Here is a 16771-nt window from a genome sequence, read left to right as displayed (position 1 = left end):
TCGTTAATTTTTATTTTGCGAAGCGTCTGTTTTTCAGGTCTGATTTTGTGAAGAGTCTGGAAAAAAAATTTCAGCCCAAATTTCAAACCCAAATTTCAGCTGGACAGACCCCTGGTAATGGTCAAATATATTTATTGTATGTATAATAAAAACCATTCACATTACAGGTCGGGGTAGGAAAAGAAAAAAAATCAACCTCATGGAAGAAGCATTAAAAAATGTGTTGAAGGAGACAACAAATAAGATTTTGGAGTTTGAAGAAGCCGTAGAGAAAGCAGCCGAAAAAAAGAGGGAAGCTTTCAGAGAAAAAATTTTGAAACAAAATGGAGAAATTCTGAAACAAAATGAATTGATCTTTAATTTTTTAAAAAGCATGACTGAAAAGAAATAAATTTTTATATTTTGCATTAAAATTTTGTGTTTTCACTATATTTTACATACATTTATTGGCTGTTACAGCACCACTGAAGTAAATTCAGCCTTTTTTCTTTGCTATTATTATTCACATTTGATTGAACAGTGCAATCATTACATTGTAAGTTATTTTCTCCACCATCCCACTGATGAAGGTAGTCATCATGCGTGTCTTGGCAAATATTGTGTAATATGCAACAAGCCAATACTTGATGCTGTATATGTCGCAAACTTGTATCGTTCGCTTTGAGAAGACAACGCCACCTTCCTTTTAGCATACCAAATGCATGCTCAACATAAATGCGGCAACTGCTTAACTTCGCATTAAATACCCGCTGTTCTGCCGTTAACACTCCAGTGAAGGGCTTCATAATCCAGTCTTTTAACGGATATGCAGGATCTGCAACCAAATAGGGGGACACGCATGTGTCTGTCCCAGGCAGCTGGCACTGATATGTCTTTAAAAACCCATTTTCACAAACCTGATAAATCTCAGAATTTACCAGCACTCTCGCATCGTGGACAGATCCAGGCCACCCAAAATTTACATTAGTAAATTTTTTCCTGTGGTCCACAACTGCCTGGAGCACGATACTGTGGAACTGCTTGCGATTAAAATAATCTTTTGCATTTTTTGGTGGTGCTTTTATTGGTATATGACAACCATCTAAAGCACCACACACTCCAGGCAAACCGTTATTACTCAAAAAACTTTCAGTTACTGCATATAGATCATTTCCCGTAGGAAATTGAATTTCATCGGAAAAGTGACGAATTATAGTAACACAAGTTTCGTTTGTGATTGTGCATGCAGTTGACCGGCCAATACCAAATAGATTTGCTAAATTACGTAATTCGCCAGAAGTCCCAAGTCTTGTGAGGGTCAGGGCCACTCGCCTTTCCACAGAAAGTGGTTTTCTGACAAGTTTTTTTTTTTTCCAAAGTTGGCCGCAGCTTGTTGCATATTGACTGGAATGTGGACCTAATGCAGAAAAAAAAGTAAATGGCAATTAATTGACAAAATAAGTATGTATAATTATTTTGGGAAAAAAAGTAACTTCAGAGATTTGAGGGGAAAAAAAATTTTGTTGACTTTTTTTTTTTTTAAGTTCTACATAAAAAAAAATTATTACTTAAGAAATTATGCCATAGATTTAAGAAAAAAATCATATATAAATGTGATTCTCATACTTCGGGGGAAAAAAATTACTTTAGAAATTATGCCAGAGATTTAAGAAAAAAAAATTGTTTTTCAACATAGAAATTATTTCACAGCAAAAATTATGCCATGATGAAAAAGGCTTACGCTTGCTATAGCTATTTACGCTGATGTGTTATATATCATTTCAATTTCATCCAAAGCACTGAAATAAACGTCTCGGTAATAATTAAAAAATAAAACAAAGAATTAAATACCTCACCTTTCAATCCTGAAATTTTCCTTCCAGTCTTGATTGCTCCAAGAATTCAATACGATTTCTTCCCACCAAACGGAGCTTCGAATTTTGGCCCACATTCTTCGTTGTGGAAAGGCTAATGCCAATGAAGATGCAACAGATCTAATTATGGCATTCATTACTCTCATCATTCGCCTGCTTCGAGCATTCCTTTCATTCAGAGCATTTTCAAGATGATTTCTCAGGAAGATCAGAAAAAAATTGAGATACTCCACGTGGGATTCCATGTGTAAACAAACAAGGATCGATGGGATAGCTAACAGACTTCCGGTCGACCCACGTGACTTTGACGACTTCCGGAAAGCTGGGTGAAAATGCTTGTCCATGTGAACGGGTTTTAGCAAAAATCCTTGAAGCCCGTTTTAACCGCGCTCTTTCTATTTCCCATGTGAACGGGGCTATATAATGCTACTCTTATAATTATCTACTACTTTTTTAATGAAAGCTTTCAGGTATAAGAATCACAAATTTGAATGTATTACAAGAAACCAAAATTGAAAATATTACTATGGAGACCTTACTCTGTTTAACAAATCGTATACCCAATATAAATGATATGCATATAATACAATATAAAGGATAAACATATACACAAATTATTAATTATGTTTAACACAGGAATAATTTTTGAAACCCTTGTGTGATGACCCTCTGTAATAAAGTAAACCAATGCATGTAAATTAAACTTTTATTCAAAAAATGTTTATATGTTTGCATTATTATTTTGTAAGTTCCATATAGGTACATTGCACTTTCGTCAATTCAAACATGAAGGGACATTGAAAAATTAAAATTATCTCGTTATGAAAAAAAAAACTTTGTAGGAATCTTGAATTAAACATTAAAAGTAACACGTTTCATCATCATGTAAAATGGAACAAAAAATACAGTGTTTCCCCGAAAGTAAGACCAAAAATAAATCTTTGCTTAATTTTTCAGGGTACTTGTATTGCAAGCCCCTTACCCCAAAAAAAACGTTAGTTGAAAACCGTCAAACATCAGTCATACCAACAAATTCTGTAGTCTGTTGCTATAATATGATGGGTTTATTCAATTGTAAAGTAATATTGGAACCACTGTAATGATGTCACTGACATATACAGTTGGTTGTAATTCAAGTTATTCAGTAATTTTATTCTCGAAAATGGCCACTTCAGACAAGAGGTAAACTCGAGAGTAATGAATCCATAGGAATGGCTGCTATCTTCAGACTCTTGGCTATAAACTAATTATTCTAGGACCATTTGCACATGGAAAAGAATGACTACAATCAAAATAGAATGTTGGAAATAAGCTTGGAAAATTTATAGAGAGTTTCTGCAATGGAATACAAGCAGGCTACATGAACAAAAAGGGCTCATTCTAGGAAAGCACTATTGTTAGAAAGATCTGGGGCCAGTGGTTCTACAGGGAAATATAGTCACAAGAAACTAACATAAATTCATGCATTTTTTCTTCTACATTAAAAACAAATATATATATATCTGGAGATAAGCCTTAATGCATCTTTTGGAGTAACAATATAAGACCGTGCATTATTTTCAGGGAAACACAGAAGAATGAAAATTTCCCTTAGTATACTCACACAAGGTAAAACATGAAAATTATTTATTCCCAAAAAACCACATATATAAACAATCTGTAGAATTCTTTCATTACCAGTTTTCTTCAAGTATTTTTTATAAACTGGTGGCACTTTTTTTAAGCTTTTTCATTGCCTAATCTATTCCAGAACTTATTTTCAGCAAATTCAAAAGTTGTAAAAAAGTTGCTTGACTGATGCTGAGTTAGCAAGACAAAGAATTTAATAGGCCCATATCATATACTCGCAGAAATCTTGGCTCAAAAGACTTGTTATTTTTTCAGCCTTTTAGCCATTATTTTCCATCATTTTGATAGATGAGTGACGCTTAGGAGCAACATTGGTTATGATATCCCTCTGTAGGCCTGTTGTTTTTTCAATTATTATTCTTGCTCTTTTTTGAAGTATTTTAGATTTTTTGAATTTAATAAAGTAAAGATATACCTTCCAAAATGTTGTAAGTGAGGAACTCTAGAAAAAGAGAAGCAAGTCACTTGATCATTTGATCATTTTTGTCACACCACAGTCAGTTTCTGCATACGAGGGCTAATTTTACACTGGGGCCTACAATTTATCGCAGATTCCGAATGGCAGGCTTGTTTTTTATGCTCCTTGAGAGGTTGGTGCGCTATCCCTTCGATCGGGGACTCCCTGCGGTAGCAACTTTTCCTGTGGTCATGTCACCATTTCTGTTGTACCCATGCACCAGGAAAGTTTTCTGACAAGGACGAACTCGTGACACCTCTAAAAATCCTTTGGTACTTCAGATGAGTATCTTATTGACTTGGGCTACCACGCCCAGAAGCGAGTCACTTCAGCTCCTTAAAGTTTGGGTTAGATTAAAAAAGCAAACAAGAAACCCAATGGTTCTGGTTATATAGCTGAAGCTTTCATTTCTGACGGATCATGACACTTTTGGATACATTTCTTTCCACAGGGCTTCAAAAAAATTATTAAAAAATAATTTAGGCACCAGTCTCGTGTCTTACAATCCAAGCATGGGTTTTTTTGTCAGGAACGGTTCTGAATAATGTTTATTCACTTTTTCCAGGACTCCTCATGGCTCTTTTTCATTGAAAGACACACTGCCATGAAATCTGTATCTTTAGACCCTAACCTACCTATTACATGTAGAAAATTTTAAGTACAAATGTTAATTTTTCTGTCTTCATGGTGACTTAGCGTCTGGGATTTATCAACCCTTGTCTTTCCGCATTTATAACTATTGTATTATTTTCTAAATTGGAAAAGTGAAAATTATTTAGGATCTCTATTTTCAGATTATTAGATCCTGCTCTATATTTTTCTTCATTAACCATGAAACTGTATAAATGTTGAAACACCTCTGTACGCCCAAGAGAAAAATCTTATTTCCCCCAAATCTCTAATCATGAGTGATTCAACAGCCTGCTGAGCTTATCTAATCATTTTTTCCCTTTTGGGGCAAAATGAGGAAAAAAATCAATTTTTCCCCATAAAGGCAAGGTCATGTACATCCGGTTAAGGAAAACCTTTTATTTTATCACTTACACACACAATCTCAGAGATCTTGTAAATCTGTTTCTCAATGGAGCACACATATTCTCATCCCCCTTTATTTAGCACCTGTGAAAATCAGACGAAAGCCTACTGCATTAAAAAAAGATGGAATTTAAAGGGGTGTAGTGATTTCTGCTATGCCCAGTAAAGGGTTAATGAAACTCACCTGGGCTGGTTTGTTTTTTTAAAAAACCCTGGTTTTTTACAACCCTGTCTGAAGTATAAAACAACTTTTTATTATTGACGTTTCCAGGGTCCGAAATTTTTAGAAATTTTTGACAAAAATGATACAGCACTTGATTATAGTCTAATATTATTCTTTTATATATCAAGTTCTATTAATTCAGGTGACTAGAATGTGAAATTTTGAGTTATGAATATCGATTGATTTTCAATCTTTAAGCATCTATCTATGAACTTTTATCTTTTTGATATTTTCATGTGATTGGGGAACCCTGTGTCCCAGTGAGTGAAATAATTCAACATCCCTAAACTAGAAAATAGACCATGTTTTTATGGAGAGAGTAGGACTTTTTCTGAGGTTGGCAGGTCTGCTAGCGGATAACAAGGCATTTATCTTCTAATATAATAGTGCACTCATTCTTCTTAATGAAGCCCTGAAATTTCCTCAAACTCCCAACTGCATCTTGTCTGTTACCACCACAAAATCTGTTAATCATAACAGCTCTCCGTAGTTTGAGGAAATATATTGTCAAAAATGTTTTATATTTGTAATTTTTTTCCTTTGTTTGATTCAATAATAAATTGGTCCAGTCTTTGTTACAAAACTGGTCTGGAAGAGATCTCGGCAAAGGGATAAGAAGTCTGGCGGCAGAGTTAAATTGAAATTTGGTCAGTATTTTTGTATTGTAATGTAGAGACTCACTGAGAAAGGATTTTTCAAAACTGAACCCCTAAAGGAGGAGGGGTTCAAAGGCTATATGGAGCAATCATCACTGAACCGAAATCACTGAATCCATAAATATGAAATGATGTCAGTATTATATTTTACGTATGTCTATTACGTTACGTAATTATGTCTTAGTAGATACCCACTCAGATGCGTTTCTGAAAGTTCATGCCCTAAGGGGGTCATTAGGGGTTCAAATATTATATGGAGGAATCATTGCAGAGTAATTTCCAGATTACTAAATCCATGCGAGCGATGCCGCGGGTAACAGCTAGTCCATTCATAATTAAGTTTGATGTGTGTATAGGCCTATATACATTATGAATCAAAAATATGATGTATTTAATTTATGTGTGAAATGGTAAAACTGCTCACCTTATGTCTTAGGAGTTTTATCTATTGTACATAAAGTAGACAACTAATTACTGTATGATTATTAATATTTGTGTAATTTTAATTTTTAGTTTCTTCCATGCCGAAAATTTACTTTGCCTCTTAGTGATTTACCTCATAGAGCTGATCTTGTCCGAGTTGTACAAACCCCTAATAATCTGGGGCCATCTATTTTGGCAGTCTCTCCTGATGGCTTGATTCAATACTGGCCAAGTATTTGTCAAGAGCGAAGTGTCATAAAACTCAATGCAGACTTGCAAGGCCAAGAGAGTTTTTCACTCGATACTAATGTAAGTTGAATGGCTTCAGATGTTATTTATATGTGAACGGGGAGAAAAAGTTCATGTTAAACAAAAAAATTATGAATTATCATAAATTATACAAGTCTTTTATCTGAACAAACCTCTGTCTTCTGTCTTATTAGTTGAAATGATCATATATTCTACTATACAATATTACAGAGAAGAGTTCGATCTCATATTCTATTATATAAAATTATATGGGAGATTTCGGTTGTATATTGTACTATACAATATTACATGGTCTCTCTTATATATAATGCTTTAAACAGTTGATATGCAAGATTATACTAACGTGGGTTTTTTTTTAGCCTGAGGGATACATTCTTTCCACTACAACTGGTTCTCTTATTTTGATAAATGTGCGCTATTTTCTCAATGGTCAGGTAATTATTTCATTTGGTTTTTTAAGTTATTGGTAGATTTGCATGATGAATAGAAAAATATATTCAAATTTTATACATGCTTTAACATTTTCTTTGAACGAAAAAGAACAATGCTGTCAAAGCTTGTTAACACAAAATCTAAGCGTTATCACACTTGTAATAAGTGTTGATATGTGTGTGCTGTGGAATACCATTTTACATGATAGTTATACAGTAGAACTTCTCGATAACAGACACCCATGGGACCAAAACCTTTGTAGGCTAATGGGTAGTGGCCAATATTGGGGAGGCACAATATACAGTAGAATTTCATTTATATGACTTACACATTTATGTAATGTTTGGATTCGGTCGCAATTGGTTCCTATATTATGTTGTGTGTAAAAGTGATATAACGGTGGTTATGCCTAATCATCAGTTGTCTCGATAAAGAAAGTTTGATTAAATTTCACTACGTTTATTACTTTTGTCAGCGATTGTGCATAATTCCCAAACAAAGTTGGAAAGTCTGATGAATATAGAGAAATTCATAACCTTTCTTTTCTTCATTAACACTAGAGCCACGGAGTGGGTCAATTTGACCCAAATCAAACTTCGTTTTCATTTATCTCGAAAACTTATTAGCAGATGTTAAAAAAATTTGTGACTTCTCATGATATGAATATTAATTCACGAAAATTTCATTATCTTCACATTTCGTGTTTCGGAGTTATAAGCACTTATACCTAGAACCGCGGTTTGGGTCATTTTGACCTAACGTACTATTCTATAGGAAAAAAAGATGTGTAGAATTAGTAGGAAGTGGTTACCTTTTCTAAAAAGTATTTCTAAATGAAGATAGTGAAGAATAAGGGTCTTTCAAGGTCAAAGCCAATTCATTGTTAGAGCAGATTATTTTTTTTTTCAATGGAGGAATGTTTGACACACACAAGTAGAGCTAAATACTTTTTTTCCTTTGTAAACTTGAATGCCTGGAATTCTGACGGGACTCAATGATTATTTTGGGAGTGTAACAGTTTTACTCTAGAAAAAATGTGTAGTTGAAATTTCTGTAGGCAAACGATGTCACAGAAAAATAATAAAATTATGGCTTGCACCAAATACGTTTTGAATGGATTTCCAAATCTCGGGAAGTATCAGCATCCAACGAATCTCTCTTTCAGAGCACATAGTGATGCAACTGATCAAGCATTTGAGAGCAAGGGCAGAAATTCCTCAACCGACACCTTTCTTCACTACACTGAAGCTGGCTGAAATGCTAAAAGCCAAGAAATACGATCTTAGTAGAGATGGTGAGACAAAATCGAAGAGCAATATTATCTGATGCAATAAAGATAATGAAACAACAGTTGTAAGGAACAATGATGCCACAATGACAATTTATCAAGGAAAGGACGATATAAGCTTTTCATTATTCAGCACGCTTCATCTGGCAGTCGATATTGGCAGTAGCAGTCCCAAAAAGCTTCCATATACAGAGAAACTATTTCACACTACAATTCAAAAGTGTAATGATCGTTGTTGTAGTGATCGAATACCCAGAAAATATTCGGGGAAGATGGCATTATGCATTATAGACGTTTTCTACAACGTCCTAGATCTCACTATAAAAAATTCCTGTGTTTTGTAGAGCAGTACAGAAGGCCAGGACTATTTTTCGAAAGCAGTTCGTCTAAAATCTTATTGAAGAGCTGCGTTTATCATAAGCGTTGCCCTTGCGTAAAAAGGAAACGTTCGTGTGCTCTTGATCATGTAACTGTTCGTGAGCGATCAAAATAATAATAAGAGTAATAAATAAAAATAAACGAGTCTGATGTCAGGTAACATAAAAATGTGAAAACAAAACTGTTCATTTTTGCATGGGTTGTACAACTTCAACATGCGATGAATGTGCAAGAATAATGAAAAAAAAATTGCTCAATCATCATAAATTCCACTTATCAGTAAGAAATCAATACTTATTTGACAGTATCGTATTATAGACTTTCTCATACTTAATTTGACGTGCTTATTTTACATCTTAGTCCTATTATGGGGTAACTGAAAAATGTTTTTGGACTGAATAGCGTAAATAATGTATATTAAATCTTATTTTTATTGAATTGCATCATTTTTTAGCTAATTTCGAAGCTCATTTTATATTCATAAACAAATATAATTTTCCATTATAAATATGCAATTGAACAAAATTGAATAAGAGTAGGAGGGAAACCCCAGGAATCGAAAATAAATTACAGTTTTCACTATGAAACACTGCTTTTGCACAGCGTGGGTCAATTTGACCCAGTCCGTGGTTCTAGAGTTAAACATTTTTACCTTTATATGATACGTGCACTACACATGCTTTGCAATAAAAATTATATTAAGTTAAAATAAATGTGAATAAGATAAAAACGTTCATAACAACATTATCAGTCTTGTAATGTTGACTTTCTTCACACGTACCAACATTCGCAAACAAAACCAACATTGTTATTTGGAATAAGCATCCTGCACAATAGTTATGTTCAGTTAATCAAGTAATTAATTAAGGGATTGTCATATTTACTGGTATGAGCTTGGGATTATACATAATCATCATTGAATATGACAAATTCTCGATTTATGAACAAACATTCACAAATTAGAGTTTGGAAAAAATTAGAGTTTGGCTAACTTTACTGTCTGCTATGGAGAGTGTCCGCTAACAGGGAGTGAAATTTATTGAAGCCCTATTTCATAGGACTGGAGATCAGAAAAGTGTTTAACCGGAGGTGCCTGCTAATGGGGAAAGTCTGTTAAGGGAAGTTCACCACTGTATCTAGTCTATACTTGCCAAATATTACGAAATGTCTGCAGTTTCTACAAACTTCTACCATAAAATACAGAACTACAGTGAAACGCAAAAAACTATGGAAGTCTTTTTTTCCCCAAAAGTATGTTTTTGATTGGAGATTTCTCTGAATTCTATTATCCTATTGAGTACAAAGTGATGTCATGCAAAGACAGCATCTCCAGAGAATGAATATTAAGCTGAATTCGAAATGAAAAGCAACCTTTTGTTGTTAGTTGTAAGATTTTGCTTTATTTGGCTGTCCACACATCTGCAAATTGAATCCCCATGTTGGACCTAACATCAGAAACGTTTTAATGGCTGAATTATGAAAAAAATTAAAAAAACTGATAAGCAGAAGTTTAATAACCAAGTTCCTTCATAAAATTTTTCATGAACAAGGTTTTACATAAAAAGTGGAAGAGGGATATTGATATTGACAAAGCAGTGATAGTGTCCTGTTCCAAAAAAATCTAAGAATATTCATTGATTTTGTGAGGAATATTCACGACAAAAAGCCTAAACTTTTCATTTAAAAAGTAGCTTTTTATTTTTCTCCAGAGCTGGGTAAATGCCCAACATGGTTGGCAAGTTGAAGAAAAGATAAGAAAATTGAGATTGGAAATTTTTAAAATAGTCGTGGAAGGAAAAAATTGGGGGGGGGGAGGCTTTTCCCATCAGCAAATATTGCCGCTAAGGAAAGGCTTGCTCCCAAGTTTTGCATATATGATCTAGTCCCAACAAATGAAAATATGTCACCATAGTAATTTTTATAAATGGATATAGCAACAACCTAGATCTACTTGTCAGCAATAACTGCACAATTGTTGAATTTTTATGCACTCATGTCCATAAATTAAGGATAATTCAGAATCACACGGAAATTGAAATCTAAAGTAATAATTTCACCTGTACAATTATCACACACATCTGCAAGAATGGTATGCTAATTTCAGGAAGCCTCCAGATGATGCCGATAGTACGTCACAATGACGAGAGTGTACGAGGGGGGTATATAAGGAATGGTGACAAAGAAGTAAAATTGTTCACAAGAGTTCTGTAAGGCGCTCAGTGCCATAAGCGAATAGTTATGACACAGAGGACGCATGTGGATGATTTTTTACGTGGTAGAATTGTCGGCTGCCTGTAATGTGGACGTACTCAGATGGAAGTATCCGAGGAACTTCGAATTGCCCAAAGTGTCATCTCTAGGCTTTGGCAATGATTCCAAGATAACAGAAATATCAGTAGACGTTACGGTACAGGTCGCCCCCGAGTTACAACGCCGAATGAAGACCGGTATTTGGCAGTAACTACCAAAAGAAGCAGACAGAGCACAGCATCCGACCTGTCTCGTCAGCTATCTGCAGCCACGGGTACCACAGTTTCAAGGCAAACCGTGTACAGACGTTTGGGAGATATTGGTCTATATGCTCGCAGGCCTGTCGGATGTGTTCCGCTCACGCCAACTCACATGCAATGTGGACATCGTCACAGTGGGCTTGTGTGATGTTTTCCGACGAGTCCAGGTTTAGCTTGCAGTCTGATTCACGTCAGACTTTCATATGGAAAACGCCAGGTTCCCGTTACCACCAAGACAAAATCATTGAACGACACCGTTACGGTGGTGCAGCATTGCTCGTTTGGGGTGGAATTATACTGGGTTCCAGAACAGATCTGCATGTTCAAACCGGAACCATGAAAGTCCAAATTTATCAGGACATCATTCTGGAACAACATGTACGTTTGTTTAGGGGTGCCATGGGTGCAGAATTTGTGTTTATACAAATACAAATACAACGCCAAATACATGGATGACAACGGCCGTCCTCACTGAGCAAACATTGTAAACGAATGCCTTGAATCTGAGGATATAACCCGTATGGAATGGCCAGCATTCTCACCTGACTTGAATCCGATAGAGCATGTGCGTGACATGCTTGGCCGACGAGTTGAAGCCCGTCAACCACCTCCTACATGTGTACCGGAACTTCGGAGAGCATTGCTTGCTGAGTGGAGTGATCTTCCCCAAGATCAGATCGATAATTTGATACTCAGCATGCCTAGGCATTGTACGTACTGTATTTCATCGCATGGGAGACATACAATGTATTAACCATCGTACCAACCATGTAATAGTAAGTTTTTGTAAAGGAGATATTTTTTACAATTGCTCCAGGGAGCAAAAATCATAGTTTTTATGAATGGTATCATACATACACCATCGTTTTTGTTCTTTATCTTTTGTTTAATAAATGGGCTTTATGAATAAATAACGTTTGTTTTGTTTCTGAACCTTTATTTGCTGGAGCTGGCATTATCCTTAATTTATGGACATGAGTGTAAATCATGGTTTAATTTTGCTCACAAATACATATAGATATTAGTTGGGAAATTAAAAAATTTTAACAGGGGTAAAAAGTTTATTACATTTTTTCTGTAACATATCCAATGATTTACTTCCCACATGGTTTTTTTGTTAATTTTATAACATGAGATTTTGTTATCAAATAATAATTGTCCAGATTCCTCTATTTTTTCGTGGATTAGGTTCAACTGTTTACAAGTGCTTGACTGAAAATCAATGAAAATTTCAGTAAATCATCTAGGGTAGACACCTGTGGTATCATTCTAGTTTATCCCACTTTGGAGTCCAATAAATAGATAATGCCTACGTCTCAAAACATAAGATTTTTTTCAGTTTAATCAAAATTGTATAATATATTAATAATTGTATAAAGACATATTAGTAATTGTATAAAGACATATCCATACAGGTTCTATTGTAGAAGCAAAATATTAGCAGATTAATCAAATTTATAACCTTAATAATTTACAATTATTTACTAGTTTATTTGGTATGGAATTTGTTCAAGAACATTGGCGTCAGAGCCGGGGGTGCCTTCGTAGCACGGGGCGGAGCACCCACAGAGTTGATTTGCGAAATAAAAATCGCATACATAGATTTATTTTTTTCGCAAATATCAAACATTAAAAAAAAAATTGGAAGAAAAACTTCTTGTTTCCCTTCTATGCGGCTTGAATCTTGCTGAAGCCTCTGGTTTCAAAACACATTGATGTATCCTTTAGGTGCCGATAGAGGAGGGCCCACCCTTCTTTCTGACAAGACTTTCTCTCACTTGCGTCAAAGATTTCAGGTTTTTGCCTAAGGGATGGAGAGGGTATCCAGGCACCATATATTTTAGCGGAGGCATTGGAACCCTGTTGTGGCTGCTTGAGTACCCACAGTTAAACGGAAACCTTTTACTGATTGCTTTCCTAAAAAAACTAACAAAAAAAAAATTCCCACCCTGTACATCTTGTTCTGTGGGTTTGTTTTATCTATACACGTGTCCAGTAGTTATTTGCACTGTCAAGCACCTAGCAAATTTGTAGAGAAAAAAATTTCCTCAATTATGTCTGGGCAAGTGTCCCTCCTTTGCTTCAGGGTAAAAGCATGTTTTACAATAAATAAAAAACTGCATTGATGGGGCAATCCCGACACATGTTTAAGTGGACCATTTGGATGCCCCAAGAGAACGCAGGATTTTTTTAGAAAAATTTGTCTCATTGTTTGCGACTGATACCGACAAATATGTGGGGTAATTTGCTTATACACTGAAGAGCCAAAAAAAACTGGTTTACCTCCCTAATATCGTGTAGGGCCCCCCGCGAGCACGCAGAAGTGCCGCAACACAACTTGGCATGGGCTCGACTAATGTCTGAAGTAGTGCTGGAGGTAATTGACACCATGAATTCTGCAGGGCTGTCCATAAATCCGTAGGAGTAAGGGGGGGGTGGAGATCTCTTCTGAACAGCACGTTGCAATGAATCCCAGATATGTTCAATAATGTTCATGTCTGGGGATTTAGGTGGCCAGTGGAAGTGTCTAAAGTCAGAAGAGTGTTCCTGGAGCCACTTTGTAGCAATTCTGGACGTGTGGGGTGTCGCATTGTCCTGCTAATTGTCCAAGTCCGTCGGAATGCACAATGGACATGAATGGGTGCAGGTGATCAGACAGGATGCTTACGTACTTGTCAGAGTCGTATCTAGACGTATCAGGGGTCCCATATCACGCCAGCTGCACACGCCCCACACCATCACAGAGCCTCCACCAGCTTGAACAGTCCCCTGTTGACATGTAGGGTCCATGGATTCATGAGGTTGTCTCCATACCCGTACACGTCCGTCAGCTCGAAGCAATTGGAACCGAAACTCGTCAGACCAGGCAACGTGTTTCTAGTCCTCAACAGTCCAATGTCGGTGTTGTCTGGCCCAGGCGAGGCAAAAAGCTTTGTGTCGTGCAGTCATCAAGGATACACGAGTGGGCCTTCGGCTCCGAAAGCCCATATCGATGATGTTTCGTTGAATGGTTCGCATGCTGAGAATGTTCACACAGTGTTGAATGTTCACACACTTGTTGATGCATTGAAATCTGCAGCAATTTGCAGAAGGGTTGCACGTCTGTCACGTTTAATGATTCTCGGCAGTCGATGTTGGTACCGTTCTTGCAGGATCTTTTTCCAGCCGCAGCGATGTCATAGATTTAATTTTTTACCGGATTCCTGATATTCACCGTAGACTCGTGAAATGGTCGTACGTGAAAATCCAAATTTCATCGCTACCTCGTAGATGCTATGTCTTTTTTCTTGTGCGCCGACTATAACACCACGTTCAAACTCACTTAAATCTCGATAACCTGCCATTGTAGCAGCAGTAACCGATCTAACAACTATGCCAGACACTTGTTGTGTGATATAGGCATTGCCAACTGCAGCGCCATACTCAGATTGGTTCCATATCTCTTTACTTGCATACGCATGCCTGTACCAGTTTTTTTGGCTCTTCAGTTTATGATCTTGACAGAGCAGCTTGGCCATTATGCCATTCATTTTCTTTAAACTGTTCATCCAGATAAGACTTCTTCTGCGTGCTTGGGCCTTCTTTTTGAAGCAACTAGTTAAGCAATAATTCCCTTTATACCTTGCGCTATCTATTAATATAATGACGTTTTTTACATAAAGAATTTTAGATATCATTGGTTCTCAAAGTGTGCATCGTAGCTCCTAGAGCTGTTGCTGTGAGTCTGCAACATTAATTTGTGTCGGTTCTGTGCTCTAAATTTTTTTCTCTTTCTGAACATCAAGTGGTTCTCAAAGATTTGCCAACCCTGTTTGTTCTAGCCATCGTTTCTTCAGAACAGTTCTGAAAAATTTTTAAAAAAAATTTAGAGCACGGAACTGACACAGATAATTGTTGCAAACTCACAGCTACAGCCCCAGGAGCTACGACGCACACTTTGAGAACCACTGATATCTAAAATTCTTTATGTAAAAAATGTCATTATGTTAATGTAATGCTTTAAATTAAACGTTACCTCCCGGATTTTATTTTTATCCTCAAGTTTTTTGACAGCACAAGGAAATAAAACTACAACAGAATTCGAATCAAGACATTTATTCAATTACTAAAGTAAAACATGGTTACAATATTAATTCAAATAATTTTCCAACGATATTAAAAATTTAGTTTAACGTTAAATTAAAAAAATATAAATGTATCACAGAGATTTTTTCATATATTGCACTTATCTGGGGAAGGTCCGGAACTTCGGCGTGTGGTTATAGATGAGACACTAAGTCTGGTTTAGGACTTGGCTGAGACGAGACCTGTCAGAGGCCGATTTGCACTGGCCCCGAGATGGGTGAAGCCGGCTGGGAGCCGTGTTTCCCATTTCAAGGTGCACTGTCTAGAATTAGCACAACATCGGAACCAAGAGTCTGGCGAAGCAACAGATGTGAATCTGTAGAAGAGACTATCGTCGGATGTCAATCCAGCGGGTGCCGAAGAGCTAGAGCTGCAGAAGATCGGGAATCAGGCAGCGATGAGGCAGATGTTGAGAACAACCGTTATCGACACATCTATTTCACGTAGTTGGCGATACCAACTAGACCAGGAACTCTGGGTAGAGACCTTTCCGACATCACCTGGTTAGCGTTAGAAGAACCAAGCCATTGTTCTTATGTAAAGCTACTATTAAAAGTTCGGACCTGCCGAGACACAAATGCAAAATTAGATAATCATGATAGGATACGATTCCAAGCCTAAGGCTAGATGAAGTCACGTTACATTAGACCTGACTAGAAGATTAGCACCACTGTGCTATAACATCGGAACACCGAACTCGTTAAACGAGTGAGGTGAAGAGAAATGCAACGAGATGTGATGAGGTGTAATGCGATCGTTCAATAACCACAACCTGTATATATACACTAGCGGGGAACAAGTATTTTGGTCCACTTGGACAGCGGAAATACTCAGTCACATCATGAAAAATATTAAGTCACAGCATGAAAAATATTAAGTCACAGCAATAAACTATTACGTCACAACAAAAAGAACATCGGTATAATTTGCATATAGTTTCGTAATATTAGTATAAACATTAAACTACCGTTTGGCAACATGTCAGGCGAACTGGCCAGGTTCACCCAACACAACCAACGACAATTGGGAAAGTTTACCAACGGAGGTCCGCGGCCATCCGCCAGTAAACGAAATACTTATGTTAACCTAAAACTTGGAACATACGAAGAACACAACCTCCAATGAGACTAGGTGACATCTCTCCCGGGAGACACCAACAGATTAAAAATTAAGGTTAATAATGCTGAGAGATTAATTTAGATGGGACATTAGCTGCCCGACCTGCAGTCGCATCCTCGTCAAGCGACTGGAAGACCCCACCCTCCAGCTGAAAGACTAAGCGGACGAACTTGCCCATACCGGTACGCTAGCGAGACCTTCGGTGGTTTCCGGTGGCTAAGCGGTCCCTGGGGCCTAAAGGTAAGTACTCTCTTGACATTAATTAAGGAAAACATGACCCGGAGGATGTCATGTTACATTAATAGCTAGCAAAAGGTTCCATGTTGGGCAGGGGCAGCTTGGGTGCTAAATCAAGAAAAAAGAGAATTATAGC

General features: G+C 36.7%; 1 protein-coding gene across 1 annotated transcript in view; it reads left to right on the top strand.

Moving 5' to 3' along the window:
- Positions 1 to 16771, top strand: part of LOC149074103 (uncharacterized) — a 239115-nt gene that overhangs the window by 84445 nt on the left and 137899 nt on the right. Inside the window, exons 7-8 of the mRNA XM_089247324.1 lie at positions 6367 to 6585; positions 6906 to 6980. Of these exons, the coding sequence (XP_089103450.1) occupies positions 6367 to 6585; positions 6906 to 6980 (294 nt within the window). The remainder of the gene's footprint in view (positions 1 to 6366; positions 6586 to 6905; positions 6981 to 16771) is intronic.

This window comes from Pholcus phalangioides, unplaced genomic scaffold (assembly GCF_987345545.1).
Source record: "Pholcus phalangioides strain wild (caught in Gottingen) unplaced genomic scaffold, Ppha-v1.0 ptg000017l_1, whole genome shotgun sequence".
Lineage (NCBI taxonomy): Eukaryota > Metazoa > Arthropoda > Arachnida > Araneae > Pholcidae > Pholcus > Pholcus phalangioides.
The sequence above is the reverse complement of the archived record's forward strand: the minus strand, read 5'-3'. Positions and strand labels throughout refer to the sequence as shown.